This window comes from Triticum aestivum, chromosome 7D (genome assembly GCF_018294505.1).
Source record: "Triticum aestivum cultivar Chinese Spring chromosome 7D, IWGSC CS RefSeq v2.1, whole genome shotgun sequence".
NCBI lineage: Eukaryota > Viridiplantae > Streptophyta > Magnoliopsida > Poales > Poaceae > Triticum > Triticum aestivum.
The window spans coordinates 5919930-5942721 of record NC_057814.1 but is presented as its reverse complement, the minus strand read 5'-3'; the positions used below and the strand labels follow the sequence as shown (position 1 = coordinate 5942721).

The window sequence follows — 22792 nt, the reverse complement described above, 5'->3', positions numbered from 1 at the left end:
GAGTTCAAACCCGCAAACCCCTTCGTTGCGAGGGCTCCGCTCCAACTACCAGGCTATTGCCCCGCTGGTGCAAAGATACTTCACTTTTTCCTTTTATTTCTTTTCATCACATTCGCGAAAGGCCGGTTTTGGGAAGCTTCCCAAACCGGGTTTTCCCCGTTTGCGGTTTAGTTTATGGACGATTTAATTCAGTTTTTTCCTTCATTTTTTTCATGTTATTTATTTTCAAAATTGATGATTTTTTTTTGAAAACATTGGTGATTCTTTTTAAAAATCGATGGACGTTTTCCAAATTGATGAACTCTTTTTTCAAAATCAATGGATTTTTTTACAAATTTCTTAACTTTTTACAGAATCTATGAACTTTTGCCAATTTTGGTAATCTTCTTGTAAACTTGATGAACTTTTTTCAAGTGTGATGAATTTTTTTTTCAAAATTTTGATTTTTTCTAGAAATTCATGGACATATGTTAATTCACGAATTGTTTCGAATTCTTTTGATATTTTGTTTATTCAAAAGTCAACGGTTTACTGGTCAGCACGAAGTGACCTGACCGAGCCAGGAGGGAGCCAGGGAGCACACGTTTTTTTGGGCCAGGCCCAAGAGTATGGCTTCGTGGGCGCCAGAACCTCTAGCTGGCGCGTAAAGCGCTAACTAGGAGCTCCCTATTCTATGAGGGCTCTGTAGGAGCAAAGGGAGAACACAAATTCATCGCGCGAATCTTTGTTGGTAGGCTGGGCCCACTAAGCCCTGACAACATTTTCCCTGTCAATTATCACTTCTTTCCTTTTCTCCTACTAGAAAAAGCCTTCTTCCATTTTCTCTTTTCTTGTAATATTTTTTGTACATTTCTTATTTCTTTTTTTTGCTTGTGAGGGGAAAAGGGTTCTATTCCACAATAATATGGTTTCAATTGAGACGTGAAAGTTGTTATGTACACGGTGGTCTTCTTTGTAGCCAACGAACAATTCAATTCTTCGTACGACTATACGACGTCAACCGATCTACTACCCTATTTCGCTCACATCTAATTTTCATTGGAATAAACTCTCTACCCACCATAAGACACTTGATCTCTGCTACCAAATGACCATATGCTGACTACGACAGGCTTTACCTGGTTATCGCTGTCAGCGCCTCCGAAGAGTGTGATTGGACGATAATAGGATCCTCGCTGTGTTGCAAAGCCAACATCGTACTTTGCATGAGTGCATGCAACTCTGCCTCCGGTACATCATTGCCGTTAAATAAGACCAGATATGCAGCGAAGTTCACACTTCCATCCTGTCTTCTAAGGATCAAACCCACCATCGCCAAACCATCGACAGGTGAGAAAGCACCATCCACGGAGAGGGCAACCCAGTTCGCTGGCGGTGGAGGCCATCACAAAACAGGGGCAACCCCCTTAATGTATCAAGCAGGTTCAAGTCCATCACTGGCATCTACCCCTTAATAATTTCCAACGTAGTATACCTCCAAGACAGTTTGAGAGATAATATATAACTCTGAAGATAATCAACCGACACTTCAGGGGATGGAATATCTTTGCCATGGAAAACATCCGTCAATAGTGACCAGATCCTCCACACCAACATGATGACGCGATATCTCACATCGTCCTTGTAGTCTGCCAACACATTTAGCAGCCATTCCTTCCATGTAGTTCTTTTTTGTTTTCATCTTTGGCTTTTCAACGTTTCCTAGGTTTTATTTTTCAATTTTTGGGAAACGCATGAACATGTTTAAAATTTACATAAACATATGTTCTAATTAACACGTGTGAACTATTTTTCTTTGCTCTAATTTACGAGGCTTCATTTAGCTTGGGTATATATTTCAATTGAATTTCTATTTTCACAAATTGGATTTGCCGAATTTATCATGACTCTGAAGTTCAACACAATCCATCTTTATTTCATTTTCCTTTTGATAGTAAAGACATATTTGCAACGGTTAAAATTTTGTCACATCACAAAGAATTCTATCCTCGACGAGGATGAGTAGCGACAGATACAGAGGGCGGGATGGTCAAATGGCGTTGCTGTCCCCGAGGAAGCTGATAGCTCAGGCTAAAGGGATTGTGAGTTGATCTCTTCCCATGAAAGAGTAGACCATAAAGATGATGTAGAACAAACTATGCACACATTTGCGTCAATAATAAAATATCAGTAGTTAGTGTTATTAGCAGGTGCTTCACTAATAAATAGGAGGAGGGCTCACCCCCACCCCCTGCGTCAAGGCCGAACAAGTGAGGCAAGGCCGAACAAGTTACCTATCTGATCGGTGAAAATCAGTAAACAAGTTACCTTCACAAAACAAAAGAGATACGGTAACCTGCACCATCCTCATGGATCATGGTGTAGCAAGTAGCAACGACCATCACTACAGAAAAACACACACGTACCCTTGAATAACCGAGAGGAAGCAGAAGGAAAGGGGGTTTCCAATTCCACCACATGTGTTTTTGTCTCCCGTAGTCAGCAGGCTGAAAAGATTGGGATCCGGGCAAAAAGCTAAACGGCTGCGGCGACGGCGGCACATTGTCTCTCCTTCACCGCCGCTTCCCCTGCAGCGAGCAACCTAATAGCCAAGGAGGCTACCGGCAAGCCAGCTGCTAGCTGCAGCTGGGTGAGTCGATGTCATGTGGGCGGAGGATGGACTCTGGGAGGACAGACGATGGATCGGACGTGGTAATCGAATATAGGATTTTGGTAGGCCGTGCGGCGGTGAGAGAAGGCTGCTACCACCATCGTCACCTGTACGAGAAGTTGAGGGATACATCCGTCAATGAGATACATCCGTGAATGAGAGAGCGCCCAAGTCGCTGTCCGGAGCAGCAGCCCATTAACGTTGTGCCGGCCGGGACGCACCAGTTGGTGGAGTGGTAAAAAGTAAAAACGGCCGTCAGAGTGAGGTGGGATGACATGACGATCTGGAGTGTTGAAAGACCGATCGAACGGTTTGGAGCGTTAAATCGCTGTGGAGAGTCGTAGCTTACCCCATTATACTGTTTCTCAACTAGATCATGATTGGCGCGCGTTGCTGTGCCCGTCTATTTTTCAAGTAGAATGATAGTAATTTCTACAAATATATGGAAATGTTAGAACTGAATTCCTATTTCCAGTGAAAAACTTCTGAACCATCATGTAGGCAAACCAAATATTCATCATTTAACGTAACTGTCATCTTCGTCAAGTAAGCCATCTTCTTAGTATTATGTGTATCAAGATCCGAGTCCATTTGTTTTTTTTTTTTTGAATCTACCGAGTCCATTTGTTGGATCTAGGACTACGCTTGTTGTACCGATGTCATGATGTTTGAGATGACTTGTACTGACTTGTAGATCATTGACCCTTGATCTGGTCAATGATCTTGTTTTCCCTCTCCTTGCACCCATTCACTTCTGTCTTGTTATCTGAAATATCTGATGTTATTATTGATTAGTTGATGTCACTAATTTTTATACCAATGGACCTGTCAATATGCAAGGAGTGGCGGTTAGAAAGATTTAAGTGAAAAGAATCGATGCAGAGATATAATGGCGCGCGTTGCTGGACCCATCTGTTTCCCCAACAGGATGTCCCCAACAGGATGACAGGAACTTACGAAATATACAGAGAGACGAAGTATTAAAGTTGCTAAATGTTACTTTCTCAAATGAGAAAAATACTTGTTTCCAACAAATTGTTTCAGTATACAAATAGAAGTGTTTTAGGACAACAACGTGGGAAATGCAGGTTAGCAAACCTATTGACATTCTTTCTACGATGACCTCATCAGCACCAAGATATTTAAATAGACCTAGAAAAATTCAATTACACAAAAAAAGTAAATAATAAGAAGAGAATGAAAGTAGTAATTTGAAGTACAAATAAATGATCATGGTCATGCATCATCCTAAGACAATGGTAGTCTTACTGATTTCAAATTGCAATTGTATTGTACCTATCCCATATGATGTTCTTGGGCGAACTCCCTGCACTTTGGCGAACTAAATAATAGACTGAAAGATGATACAAGTCTCACCATTGTGGACAATAGCATCACCTAAGTTAACAAAGAATGGATGTCATGGCATGAGATGACATAACACCTACACTTGGAGCTAGCTTAACGATACAGAAGTACCAATTATTTATGTTTCATATTCTCAAAGCTAGTCATCTAACATGTTTTTTCAGAAATCTAACAAACCATGCTGAACTCCTCAACAGTTAGTTAATCAGGATAAATTTATAGAATCATTTATACGATGTTAAGTACGGAATGGACCACATCTACCAGAGCTTTCCTACCAAAAACAAATACATAGAATGCAACCAAATACTCCATGTTTTAGTAATAAAATTATTACAATGCAGAAAACTGAACAGACCCAAAATGGTGATTATGCATATCATTGTTCGCAGCTGAGGTAGATGCCTAGGTGGCAATGAGTGGATCCTAGTTATGGAGGACGTCGCCTGGAGATGGCCTTGAGCTGGCGAAACATCAGTCGGTACTGTCTTAACCCACCACTACTTGCACTCCTCCCGCCTCTTCCTCGACTCCACTGCAGACAATTTTGTCACTGCATTTGGTAACGGAACCTGGTATGCAAGTGGACAAAATCATTGATTTGGAGGCTGAAAAGGGGATTCTCTGAAGTAAATAGTTTGTCCCTTCTCAACTTGTCTATTCTTAATGGAAGTAATGATCTTTTGTTTTGATTCCGTACCACTTCGTAACATTGATCTTGCACCAGCAGCAGCAGGAACCCTTTTCCAAAACCAATCTGAAGTTTAGAACCAAAACCTGATTAGAAATGAACATATACTATTTTATTGTCGGATTTGGTGTTGATCTCTGCTGCCTTACATGATCCTAGTTGAGGTCTTCTCTCTCACTGTATCAATACTTCCTCATGCATCTCCACTCTCCAGGGATGCCTCCTGCATCTTAGTCCTCCATATTATTGCCCCCTATTGACAACACAACAATTAATAATACAATGGTGTGAATGATACACATATAAAAGTTGTGTTCGTGCTAAACTGAGGGATACTTGAGAGCACAAAACTTCCTTGCATCTTCCAATTTGTCTCGGGGCAACTTCAAATTTGATAAACGATTGGAGCAGAGAGGCGTTGAGGAATATCTCACACTTGGGCAGCACAACTTGTCCGGAGCAACGGTGTCCTGGAGGAGAGGAATTACCTGACAGCTTGATGCTGGCGACCAATGTCGTTGTGGCGCACGCAACTGCTAAGCAAAAAAACATTTCAGTGCCATGCTCCAAAATGAAATCAATCGAGCACAACTAGTATGAACATCACCTGTACACACAATTTTTGGCATAAGAGGATAATCTACTTGCTTCGCACAAAAATGAATCATACATGAAACAAAAAGAAATAGAAGGAACCCTACCAGAGCATGATGCCCAATCGGCACCGGAAGCTAGAGAGGATGAGCGAACAGTGTGGGAGGAAGAATATATAGACGTACCACTCTCGGCACAGGAAGGATTGGCACATCAATCGCCATGAATGCGTGCATAGAAACTGAAGTATGATTACGAGCAGTTTCCAGGAGATGAGGCGCCGGCCGGCCATCATCACCCACGTCCTCCCTTTCCACTTCGCAGGCGGATCGACTGCGCCGGCTGGATCGGTCGGCCCCTTGTTCATCCGCATCCTGCGAGTCCGCTAGATCCCCTCATCGACTGGACCGGCTCCCCTCGCGCGCATCGGCTGAACCCGTGTGGCGCTCGATCTCCTCGCGCGATTGGTCTCCCTCGAGCGCCTCCTCTGTTCGAGTCCCCCGCATCCTATCGACCGCTTTTTTTTTACGTACAAGGGACAGCTGCAGCGAGCCAGAGACAGATCGGAGTGGAAATGGGCTGCCTCAAGCGGCCCAATTAACCAGAGGCCTTGATTTTTTCTTCCAGAGTAGCGGCCCCTAAGGACAGTTGGGCCAAGACGCTACATCAAGTAGATCTGACGGCCAGGAATGATGAAATCAGCAAAACGAACGGCCACAAAGCCTAATGGCGCGAGAGAGCTCGCTTTAGGCTCGGTTATACTGTCCTTAATAAGAAAAGATAACGCAAATACTTCTTTTTTATGTATCAGCTATGTAGTTGTTGTATTCTCATTACATGTTTTAACAAGTTTTTTATTATTTTATATTTCATATTCATGTAAGCATTAACCGCAAGATTTTTCACCACGGTAATTTCTTTGATGTTGCTCACCACATATGCGATGTGGTTGTTTTTCACAGGGAATAATTTAATGTGTAACATAATTTTATTCTAAAATGTTGTCCAACAATTTTTCTTATTTTTTTTCACTTGTCTACGAGTTTGTACATTGCCCTTTTGTCTGGCTGGAATGGCATCTAGACTTTTTTTGTGTGAATTGCACATATATAGTAGTTGTTTGACACCGCGTCACTGTTACAGAAAGAGGGCTTTGGGTACATATACGTGATCAGCTAGATGTCCTATGTACGACAACGTTACGTAAGGTTACAGCTGGACCTATCTATAGAGCATATGACCAGGAGGAGATCTACAAACCCCTAATTTGTTAATTAATCCGGACAGATCATCGATCGATCTGATCCCATGGCAGTTCCTTTGCGCAATCTGCTGGCGAGGGGGATGCGCCTGCCGTCGCCGCCACCGCCGCTGCCGCTGCCGCCAGGAACTCGGCCTCTCCTCTCCACGAGGTTCATCAGCTCCTCCAGCTCCCAGGTTCGTCCTTCCATACCCTGCTTGCTATCAATCTGCTGCCAACAGTACTTAGTAATTTGGCCGTCCAGCCTATATATATCGATCATGGATCATCACCTCCACTGCGAATTTTCAGCCTGCAGCTTTTACAATGTCCTCATAGCTACAAACCATCTAATTTATCACGCATGCAACCTCATACACAGAAGCCATTAGGGTGCAATACAAATACAAGCAGTTTCATCTCTTGGTCTACCTCTCAGGTTACCTTTTTTACCTCTTCTCAGGGAAGCCTTTCTTATGCTCGAAGGTCGTACCAGGATAAGCTAGACTTACTTGATCGAGCAAAGGAAAGCGAGGAATTTACGAGGTGAGTTGACTAAGGGATTACAATCTATAGCAATCTAATTAAGTGGCGCATGTACCCACGACACTTTCTGGGAAAATTTCTTCCACAGAGATAGGAGATGCATGAATGAGAATTATGAAATGATTTATCTCACAAAGCATTAATTCCATTAACGATATGTCTTCACCACTCCATTCACCTCGATTAGAGCTTCAAAGTAAAATCTCATATTATGCTTCACGTCGTTTTCATCGCCATCCGCTGCCCATGGGTTCCACATTAGCGCCTGCCGTGATAATAGAGTATGGTACAAGGTAAAATTGTATATGTTATTGATACTGCAACTTAATGAAGAGCTACAGAGTGAGGATCCGGGTGTTACCAACAAGAGATCGTATCTGCTGGTCTTTATATGAATGGAGAGTGATATTTAATAAAATGGTAACTAAGTGGCTATAACCAATTTACTTATAATCTACTCCCTCCGTCCCATAATATAAGAGCATTTTTTACACTAGTGTAATATAAAAAAACACTCTTATATTATGAAACAGAGGGAGTAGAGCGTTTTTTACACTAGTATAGTGTGAAAAATGCTCTTATATTATCGGACGGAGTGAGTAGTAAAAGTCAACTTTAACCTGGAAACTATTTGTGGAAAATAAACCTGTGACACATGAAAACTTTGAAGCGAGTTTCAAAGATGTTATTGTAGCAAAGCCATTGATAAAGCACATCTTCAACCCGGTAAAAGGGTTGAGACATAAAAGTTCTTAAAAATATAAACCAAAAAGAATCTTATTGACGCCATGCTTGCATGTATTAGTTACTTGGTGTATCGCATGCATGTGTGAGATAGTGGAGAGGTAGCCGCACAAAGATACAATGTGGGGAAAAAATGTAGTCATGTCCTATACTCATATATTATATCCTTATTACGTGTTTTAACCAAATTTGAAATTAATGCTAATGCATGTCCCTCCTCTCTGTTAGAATTAATGGCTAGGCCCATAGTAATTTCTGAAATCTCAAAGCCCATGTGTAAAATGGCAAGTGGTGGTGCTAAGTTTAGTCCCACCTTGAAAGTTGAAGAAGAGTTGGACCTCTTTATATAGTGGGTTCTCTCCACCACTCTAAGTGATGTGTGAGAAGAGAAAGGGAAAACCACACGCGCGCGCTCGCTCGCCTCGCCTGGCCGTGCCGAGGCGTACATGCGCGTGAATGGTCCGCCGAAATCCGGTCCGTCTCCTTGCAGGAGCGCAGCTTCCTTTTGCCGTTTTATTTTTATGTCTTGGCAGACAAGTTTTTGATTACTTGTCCGGTAAGTATACGAATTAGAAACCGAGTCGGTTTGGGATTGTGGTCGCGACACAATACCGCCTCTGGTCCTAATATATATACAGCTACCGGCTGCGGCCAGAGACACACCGAAAAACACCTAGGGTTTTGCCTCATCTCACAACTTGCGCCGCCATCGTAGTCTACTCCATCCCAAACGCCGGCGTGCATCGGCGCGTGGGAGAGCAGGTCTCCGGAACCGTTCGTCTTTGCGATCCTGCACCGGGAGAGGACGAATTAGGTTTTTGGGAAGCGCTGTGCGCGACTGCTCAAATTCGTCATCACGGGTCGTCTTCCGTCCAAGTCGGGCGGTGCTACTCATCGTCGTATTCATCGCCGTCAGCAGCAGATCGTCGCCAACATCGTCATCAACACTGTCGCACCCATAATAGCTAACGATCAGTACGTCCAACATCCTCTGTTCATGTCTGTTTCTACAGCTATTGTTACGTGTTTGCTGCTGTTATGCATGTCTTGCTGTTCTTCTAGTTTGCTAGATTATTGCATGCTAGTATCTCTTCTAGTCATGAATTATTTACTGGAATTAATCATGAACTTGCCTAATATTCCAACAATCCAAAAACCTAATTATAGGCAATTTCCTGAGTTAACTATGGCTGGATTCGCTGATGCACTGAGGCCGGATAAGTTTACCGGTGTGCACTTTAAGAGGTGGCAGGTGAAGACCACGCTCTGGCTTACTGCTCTGAAAGTTTTCCACGCTAGTGTTGGTGCTCCAGAGGGAATGACCGACGAAGATCGGAGAAAATTCCAGGAAGCCAATACTATGTTTGTGGGATGCATTCTGAGTGTTCTTGCTGACCGTCTGTGTGATGTGTACATGCACATAAACGACGGAAAAATTCTGTGGGATGCACTGAATGCAAAATTCGGTGCAACAGATGCAGGCAGTGAACTGTACATCATGGAGAGTTTTCATGACTACAAGATGGTGAATAACCGTTCTGTGGTTGAACAAGCTCATGAGATACAGTGCATTGTGAAGGAACTTGAACTCCTTAAATGTGTTCTACCCGACAAATTCGTGGCTGGGTGCATGATTGCAAAGTTGCCTCCTTCATGGAGGAATTTCGCCACAACTCTGAAGCATAAGAGACAGGAGATATCAGTTGAAAATCTGATTGCATCTCTTGATGTTGAAGAAAAAGCTCGGGCTAAAGATACCACTGAAAAAGGAGGTGAGGTTCAGCCTACTGCTAACATGGTGCAGAGGTACCCACAGAACAAGAACAAAGGGAAGAACAAACCTGTTTTCAACAAGCCTACCAAGACTACTACCTTCAAGAAGAAGAAGTTCAACAAGGCTGAGCTAGAGTGCTACGCCTGTGGGAAGCCTGGACACTTTTCCAAGGAATGCCCTGAACGTGCAGACCGCAGAGGGAAAACAAGCTCCAAGACTGTCAACATGGTGACCGCTAGCAATACTGATGGGTATGGTAATTTACCTATTGTGCTTTCAGTATTTCAATCATCTTCGTGGTGGATTGATTCGGGTGCTAACGTTCATGTGTGTGCTGACATCTCCCTGTTTACTTCTTATCAGGTCGCAAGGGATTCTTCCGTCCTAATGGGGAATGGGTCACATGCTTCTGTTCGTGGCATTGGCACGGTGGATCTGAAGTTTACTTCGGGAAAGATCGTGCAACTAAGGAACGTGCAGCATGTCCCTACTATGAACAAGAATCTAGTTAGCGGCTCCCTTCTATGTCGAGATGGATTTAAGGTAGTTTTAGAGTCCAATAAAGTAATCGTGTCAAGATTTGGACAATTTATAGGAAAAGGCTATGAGTGCGGAGGCTTGTTCCGCTTTTCTCTTTCAGATTTTTGCAATAAGTCAATAAACCAAATTTGTGCTAGTGTTAATGATGATGCAAGTATTTGGCACTCTCGTTTATGTCATATTAATTTTGGTTTAATGTCTCGGCTATCCAGCATGAGTTTAATTCCGAACTTCACAGTTGCCAAAGGTTCTAAGTGCCATAGTTGTGTGCAATCTAAGCAACCTCGAAAGCCTCATAAGGCTGCCGAGGAGAGAAACTTGGCACCTCTAGAACTCATACATTCTGATCTTTGTGAGATGAATGGTGTGTTGACAAAAGGTGGAAAGAGATATTTCATGACTTTGATTGATGATGCGACTAGATTTTGCTATGTTTATTTGTTGCAAACTAAAGATGAAGCATTAGACTACTTTAAAATCTATAAAGCTGAAGTTGAAAATCAACTAGAGAGAAAGATCAAGCGTCTTAGGTCCGATCGTGGTGGAGAGTATTTTCCAAAAGTTTTTGATGAATTTTGTGAGGAACATGGTATTATTCATGAGAGGACGCCTCCCTATTCACCTCAATCAAATGGAGTGGCCGAGAGGAAAAACCGCACATTGACTGACTTGGTGAATGCCATGTTAGACACTGCTGGTTTATCTAAGGCATGGTGGGGGGAGGCTCTATTGACTTCATGTCATGTCCTGAATAGAGTTCCCAACAATAATAAAGAGAAAACCCCTTATGAGGAGTGGGTTGGGAGAAAACCATCACTTTCTTATTTGCGCACTTGGGGATGTTTGGCAAAGGTCAATATTCCTATTCCTAAGAAACGCAAACTTGGACCAAAGACAGTGGATTGTGTCTTTCTAGGGTATGCTCAACGGAGCATTGCTTATAGGTTTTTAGTGGTAAAATCTGAAGTACCTGATATGCATGTTGATACTATAATGGAATCTCGTGATGCAACATTTTTTGAGAACATATTTCCTATGAAAGATATGCATAGCATTGCTAGATTTTCTTCTGAGATAATTCCTGAATCTAGTACAACTGATGAATATTTCGAACAATCACATGAGGAAGTCCTTGAGAAGGATAACAATGAAGTTCCTAGAAGGAACAAGAGACAAAGGATTGCAAAATCCTTTGGTGATGATTTCATTGTATACCTTGTGGACGACACACCCAAGACGATTGCAGAAGCATATGCATCTCCGGATGTAGATGATTGGAAAGAAGCTGTTCATAATGAGATGGACTCAATTCTTTCTAATGGAACTTGGGAACTAACTGATAGACCATATGGTTGTAAACCTGTGGGCTGTAAGTGGGTGTTCAAAAAGAAGCTAAAGCCTGATGGTACTATTGATAAGTACAAGGCGCGGCTAGTGGCCAAGGGCTACACTCAGAAAGAAGGCGAAGATTACTTTGACACCTATTCACCCGTTGCTAGAATGACCACCATTCGAGTGTTACTTTCCTTGGCTGCCTCTTATGGTCTTATCATTCATCAAATGGATGTAAAGACAGCTTTTCTCAATGGAGAGTTGGAAGAGGAGATCTATATGGATCAGCCTGACGGGTTTGTGGTAAAGGGTGAAGAGAGAAAGGTGTGCAAGTTGTTAAAATCTTTGTATGGTCTGAAACAGGCACCTAAGCAATGGCATGAGAAGTTTGAAAGAACTCTGACTTCTGCAGGATTTGTCATTAACGAGGCTGATAGGTGTGTTTACTATCGCCATGGTGGGGGCAATAGTGTCATATTATGTTTGTATGTGGACGACATACTGATCTTTGGTACAAACATTAATGCAATTAATGAGGTCAAGTCTTTTCTATCAAAAAGTTTTGACATGAAAGATCTGGGAGAAGCCGATGTAATTCTAAACATCAAACTTATTAAGGATGAGAGTGGGATTACATTAACGCAATCTCACTATGTTGAGAAGGTCTTGAACCGATTCGGTTTTATGGATAGCAAGCCTTCTCCAACACCTTATGATCCCAGCGTGACATCCAGAAAGAACAAGAAAGAAACGAGAGATCAATTAAGATACTCTCAAATTGTCGGTTCACTCATGTACTTAGCTAGCGCTACAAGACCAGATATCTCTTTTGCTGTGAGCAAACTGAGTAGGTTCATGTCCAACCCGGGTGATGATCATTGGCATGCACTAGAAAGGGTCTTGCGCTATCTGAGAGGTACTATGAGTTACGGAATTACTTATTCAGGGCATCCTGCTGTGCTAGAAGGATATAATGATTCAAATTGGATCTCCGATGTTGATGTACTTTACGCAACAAGTGGGTATGTATTTACTCATGGTGGTGGCGCAGTGTCATGGAGGTCTTGCAAGCAAACCATATTGACGAGGTCAACTATGGAAGCAGAATTAACTGCTTTGGACACAGCTACTGTTGAGGCAGAATGGCTGCGTGAGCTCTTGATGGACTTGCCGGTTGTTGAAAAATCTGTACCGGCTATTCTTATGAATTGTGATAACCAAACGGTTATCGCTAAAGTGAACAATTCTAAAGATAATGCAAAGTCATCAAGACACGTGAAAAGACGTTTGAAGTCTGTCAGGAAGTTGAGAAACCCCGGAATAATAACTGTTACGTATATACAAACAGACAAAACCTGGCAGATCCCTTTACAAAGGGACTATCACGAAATGTGATAGATATTGCATCGAGGGAGATGGGTATGAGACCCATAGATGTTACACTATAGTAGTAACCCAACCTTTGTGATCGGAGATCCCGTGAATTAGGATCTGGGAAGAACAAGCTAATGGTTAACTGAGGAGAGTAATAACTTATGATCGTCTCCAAGTGAAGATGCAAAACTCTCAGAGCTGTAAGGCTCAGATCTATAAGGCAGGTTGGCAACATGCCTTAATGTGGTTCTATTGGCTATAATTAGCAAAGATGTTGTCCTACAGAGCAGTCTTGAAAGAACACACCTATATGAGTTCTGACTGTAAACGTCGCAGTCTATGAGATTTGGGTGATCTCTAGTAAGCTCACGAAGAGACCAGGGAGTATGACGTATAAGCTCCAAACCGCGGGGTAGCCTACTGGCGGTCAGGTACTGGTTAAGACTTTGAGTGAAACCTGTTCACACAAAACTAGCAATTCAAGGCATATTCCATTGTCAAGTTGTGAATGGATGTAGCTTAAAGTTCTAGGAAGAAGTTCAACTTAACAGTCTCTGCTGAAACACTGGTATATTAAACAAGTGGTGAGAGAAGGCAAATCTCTAAATGGGTATTTGAGATCTGGTGGGGGATTGTTAGAATTAATGGGCTAGGCCCATAGCAATTTCTGAAATCTCAAAGCCCATGTGTAAAATGGCAAGTGGTGGTGCTAAGTTTAGTCCCACCTTGGAAGTTGAAGAAGAGTTGGACCTCTTTATATAGTGGGTTCTCTCCACCACTCTAAGTGGTGTGTGCGAAGAGAAAGGGAAAACCACACGCGCTCGCTCGCCTCGCCTGGCCGGGCCGTGCCGTGCCGTGCCGTGGCGAGGCGAGGCGAGGCGTACATGCGACATGCGCGTGAATGGTCCGCCGAAATCCGGTCCGTCTTCTTGCAGGAGCGCAGCTTCCTTTTGCCGTTCTATTTTTATGTCTTGGCAGACAAGTTTTTGATTACTTGTCCGGTAAGTATACGAATTAGAAACCGAGTCGGTTTGGGATTGTGGTCGCGACACAATACCGCCTCTTGTCCTAATATATATACAGCTACCGGCTGCGGCTAGAGACACACCGAAAAACACCTAGGTTTTGCCTCATCTCACAACTTGCGCCGCCATCGTAGTTTACTCCATCCCAAACGCCGGCGTGCATCGGCGCGTGGGAGAGCAGGTCTCCGGAACCGTTCGTCTTTGCGATCCTGCACCGGGAGAGGACGAATTAGGTTTTTGGGAAGCGCTGTGCGCGACTGCTCAAATTCGTCATCACGGGTCGTCTTCCGTCCAAGTCGGGCGGTGCTACTCATCGTCGTATTCATCGCCGTCAGCAGCAGATCGTCATCAACACTGTCGCACCCATAATAGCTAACGATCAGTACGTCCAACATTCTCTGTTCATGTCTGTTTCTACAGCTATTGTTACGTGTTTGCTGCTGTCATGCATGTCTTGTTATTCTTCTAGTTTGCTAGATTATTGCATGCTAGTATCTCTTCTAGTTATGAATTATTTACTGGAATTAATCATGAACTTGTCTAATATTCCAACACTCTCTTTTTATGAAGGTGGAGTACTCGCCTATTTGGAAGGGGAAGCAAATGTCTGAGATGGTCTTTCTGGTTGATTATGCCTGTTAATATGGCGGCTGCTGTTCTGAAAGTGACCCGTCCCTCTGAAAGTGACTCAGCCCAGTAGCTAGTAGGATATATATAATATGTAGATGATTATTCTGCTCTGTTATTTATCGACTACATGCATGTGAGATTGAGTTGTATTATACTCCCTCCGTCCTAAAATAAGTGGCTCAATTTTGTACTAACTTTAATACAAAGCTAGTACAAATTTGAGTCACTTATTTTAAGACGGAGGGAGTATAAATTAAATCTGATCTATGTGAAAAACACGAGTTTAGTAGATCCAGACAATGTGAACCATCAACATATCTGGACTAATGCTCACCACTGATTTTTACGCAAAACACATCTAATAAAACCTCTGCTCCTAACTGTTATAGTACCACATACGCCATGTTTCCGGCCAGGCCTCACCAGTGCATTGTTGTGTCATCCTCTCATCGCTTGGAGCTGGGCACCGCCTCACCGGCGCACTGTTGTGTCATCCTCTTATCGCTTGGGGCTGGAATCATGGCTATGCATTAACATCGTCGTGGCCGCGCCTAGTGTAGCCCTCTAGCCCGCATACCGCTCTGGTCTCTGGATGACCCTCACACACGGCGCCCAAATGGTGTACTAGCTAGTTGTTGGTGATGTGGATCCAAGCAAGGACGACAATGCTTTCGCCAAGTTTGATAAATTGTGTACATAATTTCCAAAAATAAATTGTGCTTATAATACGTTTTTGCACTGACTCCATTAGTTGTCATTACTTGCACATGCACGATTAATGACAACATCTTTTGTTTTCTGTTTTTGTTTTGCCACTTCCTGATTCGGGGTGTGAAGCAACATACTAGAAGACATTTATTATCTCATAGAGCTTGAAATTTGTGTATTAAATATATTTTTCGTATGCACTTTAAACCTTTATGCGTTAGGTGATACGTGCATTGCACACACGTCTTACTAGTTGATACTCAAAGATTCATATTACTTAACAAAGGTGCACTCTCTCCGTCCACGAGTAAGTGTACTTCTAACTTTTGTCATCAAACTTCTAAAATTTTGACAAGCTATATAGGGAAAAGTAACAACATTTATGACACTAAATTAATATCACTAGAACCATTTTGAAATGTACTTCCATAATACACAAATTTTATTTTGCGAGAAAACTTTCGATCTATTCATCTTCAATCAGGGCAGTACAATGAACACCAGAAATGATAAAAATTACATCCTGATCCGTAGACCACCTAGCGACGACTACAAGCACTGAAGCGAGCCGAAGGCGCGCCGCCGTCGTCGTCCCTCCCTCGCCAGAGTCGGGCACAACTTGTTGTAGTAGACAGTCGGGAAGTCGTCGTGCTAAGGCCCCATAGGACCAGCGCACCACAACAGCAACCGCCGCCGATGAAGAATAATGTAGATCGAAAGGATTCAACAGAAAGACACATGAACACAGACGAACAATAACCAGATCTGAACAAATCCACCGAGGATAGATCCACTGAAGACACACCTCCACACGCCCACCAACAATGCTAGACGCACCATCGAAATGGGGGCTAGGCGGGGAGACCTTTATTCCATCTTTAGAGAGCCGCTGCCGTCTCGCCTTCCTGAGCAAAACACAAACCCTAACAAAAATTAAAGGAATGACTAACAACAGAACCCTCCCGCCGGCCCTTGCCAGGATCCACTGCGCGCCCATGGCTGTAGGGCCACCGGAGGCGAGGCGGACCTGTGGCGGCGCCGGCGAGAGGCACGAGCCCTAGCTTTTTTTAGGAGGAGGAGAGCTACAAAAGCTATGCTTTATCAAGATTTTTTTCATAATACACTAATTTGACGTCATATATGTTACTACTCTTTTCTATAAAGTTGATCAAAAATTTAAAACTTTGACTTAGGATAACAGATAGAAGTATACTTATTTGCAAACGGAGAGAGTAGTGATTTACATTATCAAACCAAAATGATGGATCCTTGATGTTGTTAAACCAATCAATCTTTGTACATTAATTACAATTATTTAAATCAGTTTTGATTCAGACATGACAATGCTCATCACAGTAAAACACATTATGACCTTAAAGTTGGGCATTATCTATCGCATGTGACGTATCCCGTGATAATTGATCAATTGTGGATGTTCGTGCCACAATACGAACACTTCTTATTTAGGTTCTTTAATACGAGAACGGAGTCCACATCATCGGCCCACAACTTTACATATACGGATGAGCAGGCGCCGGATCCTCTATTTCTAAATAGCTAGAACCCATACTATCTCATTTTCCTCTCCATGAAACAATGCCACATCATCAAGTCATGCATAGCATTCTCCCTAAAAAAAAGAGTCAATGTAGTCATAAGTTACTTTTTTTTCTTTAATCTCTCCATGCAAAACATAACATGTCATGCATGAATATTTTTGGGGAATTAAGTCATGTTATATTTGCTTTTGCATTAATTTTAGTCTTCTACCACTTATTCATACATCCTTTTAACAAGGTTCCCACAGCAACGTGTGGGGCATCGTCTAGTTTTAGTAGTACTTCATCCGTTTTTTTAGTCTGCATGTAAAATTTGTTTGAAATCAACTTCATAAAGTTTGACCAACTACATAAGAAAGAAATATCAACATTCTTAATATGAAATCAATATCATTAGTTTGACCAACTTTTGTATTGTAAATGTTGATCTTTTTAAGAATAAATTTGGTCAAACTTTGTGTATTTTTACTTCAAACAAATTTTATACTCGGAGTAAAAAGAAATGGAAGGAGTAAAAGAAAATTGCATCTCGGGAGGGAAGGCTCTAGCTTCAAGCCCCTCTAGTAGATTTGTTGTTGACCAGAATGATTTCACAAAGTTTAGATTTTTGATATAAAGCAATTTTTATTAACTAAAAATGTAGCATCAAGCGGATACAAATTTAGATAACATGTTATATACTCCCCCCGTCCCAAAATAAGTGTCGTGGCTTTAGTTAAAAGTTTAACTTTTTGAACTAAAACCACGACACTTCTTTTGGGACGGAGGGAGTATGAAAGTTTTGTGTGTACTAGTAATTTGCTTGCACTCTTTACATGCACAAGTAATGACGCCACGTTTTTTGCTTTGATTGATTCCTGATTCGAATTTGACTATCAAATATCTATTTAGCATGCAACTTAAACTTGCGTGCATTAGGTGGTTGCGTGCATTGCCCGTACATTAACAATGGCACACATGATATATATTATCAAATCCAAACGATGTATCCCTGATTTTCTTACAGCAGTCAAGCTTTGTCCAGTAATCACAATTGTTACAATCAGTTCACACGTAATAATGCTCATCACAATAAAATAAAGCACATGCATACCGGCACAATTGTTATTAGGATATAAAAACTGGGCATCAACTGTCGGATGCAACTTAGCTTTTGATAGTTAATTAATCGTGTAGGTGAGTGCCGCAACACGGGCACTTCTTGTTAGGTTCTTCCACGCTAGTAGGAGTACTAGCAGTGTTGCGTCGCACATCATCAACAAATAAAATGAGCTCTGTTACAACGATACCACCAGCCCACAACTTCATACTCCCCCATACATGCTTAAAAATTTCCGACATCTTCTTGTGCTCATTCCTTCAAAAGAGAAACATATATACATACATGAACTTAATTGTGGAGTGATGAAACGATAAATACACATATATATACTTAATAGCAGGGTTAATGATATAGCCACCGATATAAAATATGTCATCAAGAGGATACGAGACAAGAGTTGACTATTAGGTTAGTTTTGCACTCTCTCTTTCTCTTTCATCCCTTTTTTTTGACCTAGAGCACCCTTACAGTTTGACTCTTGCATTAGAGCCCACTAAATACTCTTTTCCAATATCCCTCTTCTTTGCATGGACAAAAGTACCATGCATGTAAGCAAGCTTTTAGCCTACTATTATACTTGGTCCCAGTAAGATCAAGACTAGTGTTATGAAAATATAATGCAAAGCTGTAACAACGATCGGTGTTAATTAATTACCTCCTACGTCGCCAAACTTCATGAAGTCGTTGTTCTTCTACAAGGTGTGCCTCGTGTTGGATCTCCTCTTCACTAACTGATTCCAAATTAAATATTCTTCCTTGCTTCTCTTGAACCTACGCATGTAGAGATGCAATTAATTAGTTAATAACGGTAAACTTGAAGATGCGGACAAATTGATCAATGTCGAGTGATACCCTAAGGCTCTGGTCGGTTACCCCTGTTCCAAGGGGATTGGAGGGGATTTGTCGGGAATTTGACTTGTATGGGATTTAATCCCCTTCATTCCCTTCCAAACCCCCTTCAAATTCATGTCAAGCGAACGCAGCCTAATTGATATTTGCGTGAGAACAAGTGACAATGCATGCATGTACGTAAAACCTAAAAATAGCATGCAGGATTAAGTCACTAGTATACGCTTTTCAATATTACCAATTCAGTCTAGTTAGCAATCATGAATAATAACATCTGGATCTACTTAGGAGCACTATCCATGATTGGCTTAGTTAACTTATAGTACAACTTTAATGGCCAACAGCAACAGGGGACATATGGTTCAATTAGTGGCGATCTGGGCAAGCAAAATTTGTAACGTACGTACGTACCTTAGAGGTGGAGTTGAATATGCGGGTGAAGAAAGGCCGCTGAGTTGCTGGCGGCGGGGAGGTCGAGACCGGCAGCGGCAGTCGCAGAGCGAGCCTCCTCGCCAGCAGCGGCAGCGCCATGGGATCGCTCGATATGGATCAACTAGGGTTTTGTCCGGACGGACGGGTACCCACGTCCGTACATATATTTTCCTATGCACGCGCACCCTGGCCTCTCCATATAGCTTACGTGTCGGAAAGATTAGATCGGAGCACTCTTCCACGTGGATACGTTTAGAGCAACTCCAACAGGGCGATCCAAATCGTCTGCGTTGGGGTCGGCGCGGACAAAAGTGGAGACCCAACGCACCGACCCGAACCCATTTCAGGCCCAAAATTGCGCTTGGAATGCTTCGGCACGGACACGGCGCGCGCCTCCTTGGTGTCCGCCACGGTCCCATTTGGCGGCCACCCAACTACCGCCCGCCATCTAATTTATGACGACCACCAACACCGGGCCCACTAGTCAGCCAGTGAAAGCGTCCTTTTTTAACCCTCGCGTGTGGGAGGGGGCGGCCTCATCCACTTCCGTCCACATCTGCCCCCCCCCTACCCCCTTCCCGCTTCCTCGCCGGCGACAACTCAAAACCCTAGCCATGGGGTTCTTTAGCGGCAAGGGCAAGGGCACCCCGGTGCCTCATCCTCTCGTGCTCCTCCCCCCCTCCTCCTCCTCCGCCGCCGGCACCTGCCCGCTCATCAGGTCGGCAGCGTCTGAACATCCCGGTGCACCAAGCGCGGTGACACTGGGAGTTCAGGTAGCCGCTCCATACCTGGACATCACGCTGCCACACCACTGGCACCTCAATCCACAGCGGATCCCGATGCCGACGGTGCCGCGGACATAGCGGGAGCACGATGACGAGGTGCGCAAGCGGCGGGCGTAGCTCACGCCGGCGCAGCGGCGCATGCCCGAGTACGCCGCAGACTCTCCCAATTGGCAGGTCTGGTTTGCCCTCGAACACGCGGAGCAACGGCGGCGCGGCGTGCACCACCACCACATCAACCCTCCGCCTCCCCCTGTCGTTCAGCCAGAGGAGGAGGAAGCCGAGGCGGCCTACCAGGCAGCGCTGGCGGAGGCCTTCACCAACTCCATTGAGGAGGAGTGACGGAAGGCCGAAGCGGCAACAGCGGAGGAGGCCGCGTACCAGGCGCAGATGGCGGCCTCCATGGCCCTCTCCGCAGTAGGGGACTGCGTGGTGCCGCTGTCGCCGTCCCCGCAGCGGCTAACCCTGACGACGTCTCCGCCCGAGCCGGCCGAGAGGTATGTCTGGACCGGCCAGGCGCAGGAGTTCGTCAGAGCCCCCCCCCCCTCCCCCACACACACACACATTTGGCTTGGTGCCACGCCGGTGCAGGAGGCCATGTATGCTGACCATTGGCGGCAGCGCCGGCAGGCGGAGGAGCGCGTAGACGGCAAGCAGCGCATGCAGAGGGAGCGGGAGGAAGAGGAGGAGCGCGCCCTCTGGTACTTTATAATGGCTCTGTATTTGTTACCAACTGGTTGTTTGTATTTAGTCATACAATGGCCCTGTATTGGCAAGAGTCCTCCGGTACTTTATAATTTAGTTATCAATATTAAAAAAAGGGCAAGTTGTTTATAATTTAGTTATCAATACAACTGGCTGTGTTCAAGTTGTTTACTGGTTAGTTTATTAGCAAGTCCATCTCAGCAAAACACAAAAAAGGGCAAGTAGCTTGATCCGACCTACTATTGCCTCATTGACATGCTGTTTGGGGATTTCTTTCTCTCATTATCTTGCAACACAACATCATTAGCTCCTACTATGTGCTTCTCCTCTAACCTTGCCTCATCGCTACGCTGGCTCCTACAACGCTGCTTCTTGCTTCTTCATCTATGTAAGCTCACCACTATTTTTGTCTGTTCTCCTCTGCACTGCCTATTACCTTTGTTGCTGCAACCGGCTAATTTATCTCGTGATTTTCCACTCTACACTAGTAGAAAACAGGGCTTTGGTTCGGTCAGAAAAGAGCATTAATCCCGGTTGCATTACGAACCGGGACTAGTGTGAGCATTAGTCCCGGTTCGAGCGGCTAGGGCACCGTACAGGCATTAGTCCCGGTTTAAATGGGACCTTTAGTCCCTGTTGGTGCCACGAACCGGGACTAAAGTGTGCGATGCCCATTAGTACCGGTTCGTGGCACCAACCGGTACTAAAGGTTAGACCTTTAGTCCCGGTTCGAGCCACCAACCGGTACTAATAGGGTTTGAGGCACGAACCGGTACTAAAGGTCCCATTTTCAAACTCTACCCCCCCCCCCCCCCCTCCGCCGTGGATCGCCTTTTCAGTTTTGTAAAAAGCAAAAGAAAATGATAAAAACTTCAAAAATTAAAATCCTTCCAGATATAGTTATGTTACTACATGTACTAGTTAGGAAAATTTAAAAACTTAAATTTGGACATGTTTTGCAAAAAGTGTATGGAAAATGTAAAACGGCTATAACTTTTGCATACGATGTCAGAAAAAAACGTATAATATATCAAAATGTTTAGCACAAAAATCCGCATCCGGTTTTGACGGCCTATGGCCTGTTTGCAAATTTTTAGAATCCTCAAATTCTAAAAGGAAAAAAAGTTATGACTAAATTCAATTTTTTTTGGATTTTGGTTAAATCAGGTCAAACTTTGGTCAAACTACTTATTCAAGAAGTATTAGTGTTACTAAGTATTTATTCAATAATATTAGTGTGACTAAATAATTATTACAGTTTTTCAGAATTTTGGTCAAATATGGTCAAACTGTGGTCAAACTATGGTCAAAGTACTTATTCATGAAATATTAGTGTTACTACATAATTATTCAAGAATATTAGTGTTACTAAATAATTATTTCAATTTTTTGAAGGTCAAATCTGGTCAAACTGTGGTCAAACTACTTATTGAAGAAATATTAGTGTTACTAAACAATTATTGTTTTTTAGAATAATAGTTTCAAACTCAAACAGTGAAACTTGTGACTTCATGCTCAAGCTAAACTCCTGAGGGTTAATAGGATTGACATCTTACTGTTGTCAGGAAAACAACAAGTGCAGACTTGTAAACGAGGGGGAATAGAACCCGAAAGTTAAGCGTGCTCAGGCTAGAGTAGTCAGAGGATGGGTGACCGGTCGGGAAGTTAGATGATTTCGAATGATGATGGGTGATTAGAGATTAGAGGTTAAATTGAGCAGTGATGAGGGGTGATTAGAGATTAAATTGGAAAATAATTAAAAAATTTGAAAATCGAAAAAATTTCAATTTAAAAAAATCAAATTTTTTTCGTAAAAATACCTTTAGTACCGGTTGGTGTTACCAACCGGGACTAAAGGTGGAGCTCCAAACAGCGGCCACGTGACAGCCTTTAGTCCCGGTTCTTACCGGTTCGTAAGAACCGGGACTAAAGGGGGGAGGATTTAGTAACGACCCTTTAGTCCCGGTTCCAGAACCGGGACTAAAGGCCCTTATGAACTGGGACTAAATACCATTTTTCTACTAGTGCCAACAGGGTTTTCATCTGTTGTTATACTAGATGACCTGTTGCGCCAATGGCGCAAAGGCCAAGAGCAAGCCAACTATAGAAAGAGTGTGCATCGAAATATGAAGACACAGAATGAAACA

General features: G+C 43.2%; 1 protein-coding gene across 1 annotated transcript; it reads right to left on the bottom strand.

Moving 5' to 3' along the window:
- Positions 1–17821: 17821 nt before the first annotated feature.
- LOC123164651 (uncharacterized) lies at positions 17822–20456 on the bottom strand. The gene is made up of 3 exons (XM_044582199.1): positions 19138–20456; positions 18533–18648; positions 17822–18132 (listed from the first exon to the last, which is right to left on the bottom strand). The coding sequence occupies exons 1-3, from the start codon at positions 19255–19257 to the stop codon at positions 17940–17942; spliced, it is 429 nt and encodes a 142-aa protein (XP_044438134.1). The 5' UTR covers positions 19258–20456; the 3' UTR covers positions 17822–17939.
- Between the last annotated feature and the right edge of the window lie 2336 nt (positions 20457–22792).

Excerpts from the sequence above, each read along its gene's own strand:
- LOC123164651 (XM_044582199.1), bottom strand. The coding sequence starts at position 19,257 with ATGGCGCTGCCGCTGCTGGCGAGGAGGCTCGCTCTGCGACTGCCGCTG. Across the intron at positions 18,649-19,137 it reads TATTCAACTCCACCTCTAAG|GTTCAAGAGAAGCAAGGAAG; the intron begins GTACGTACGTAC and ends CTACATGCGTAG. Across the intron at positions 18,133-18,532 it reads GAAGTTTGGCGACGTAGGAG|GAATGAGCACAAGAAGATGT; the intron begins GTAATTAATTAA and ends TCTCTTTTGAAG.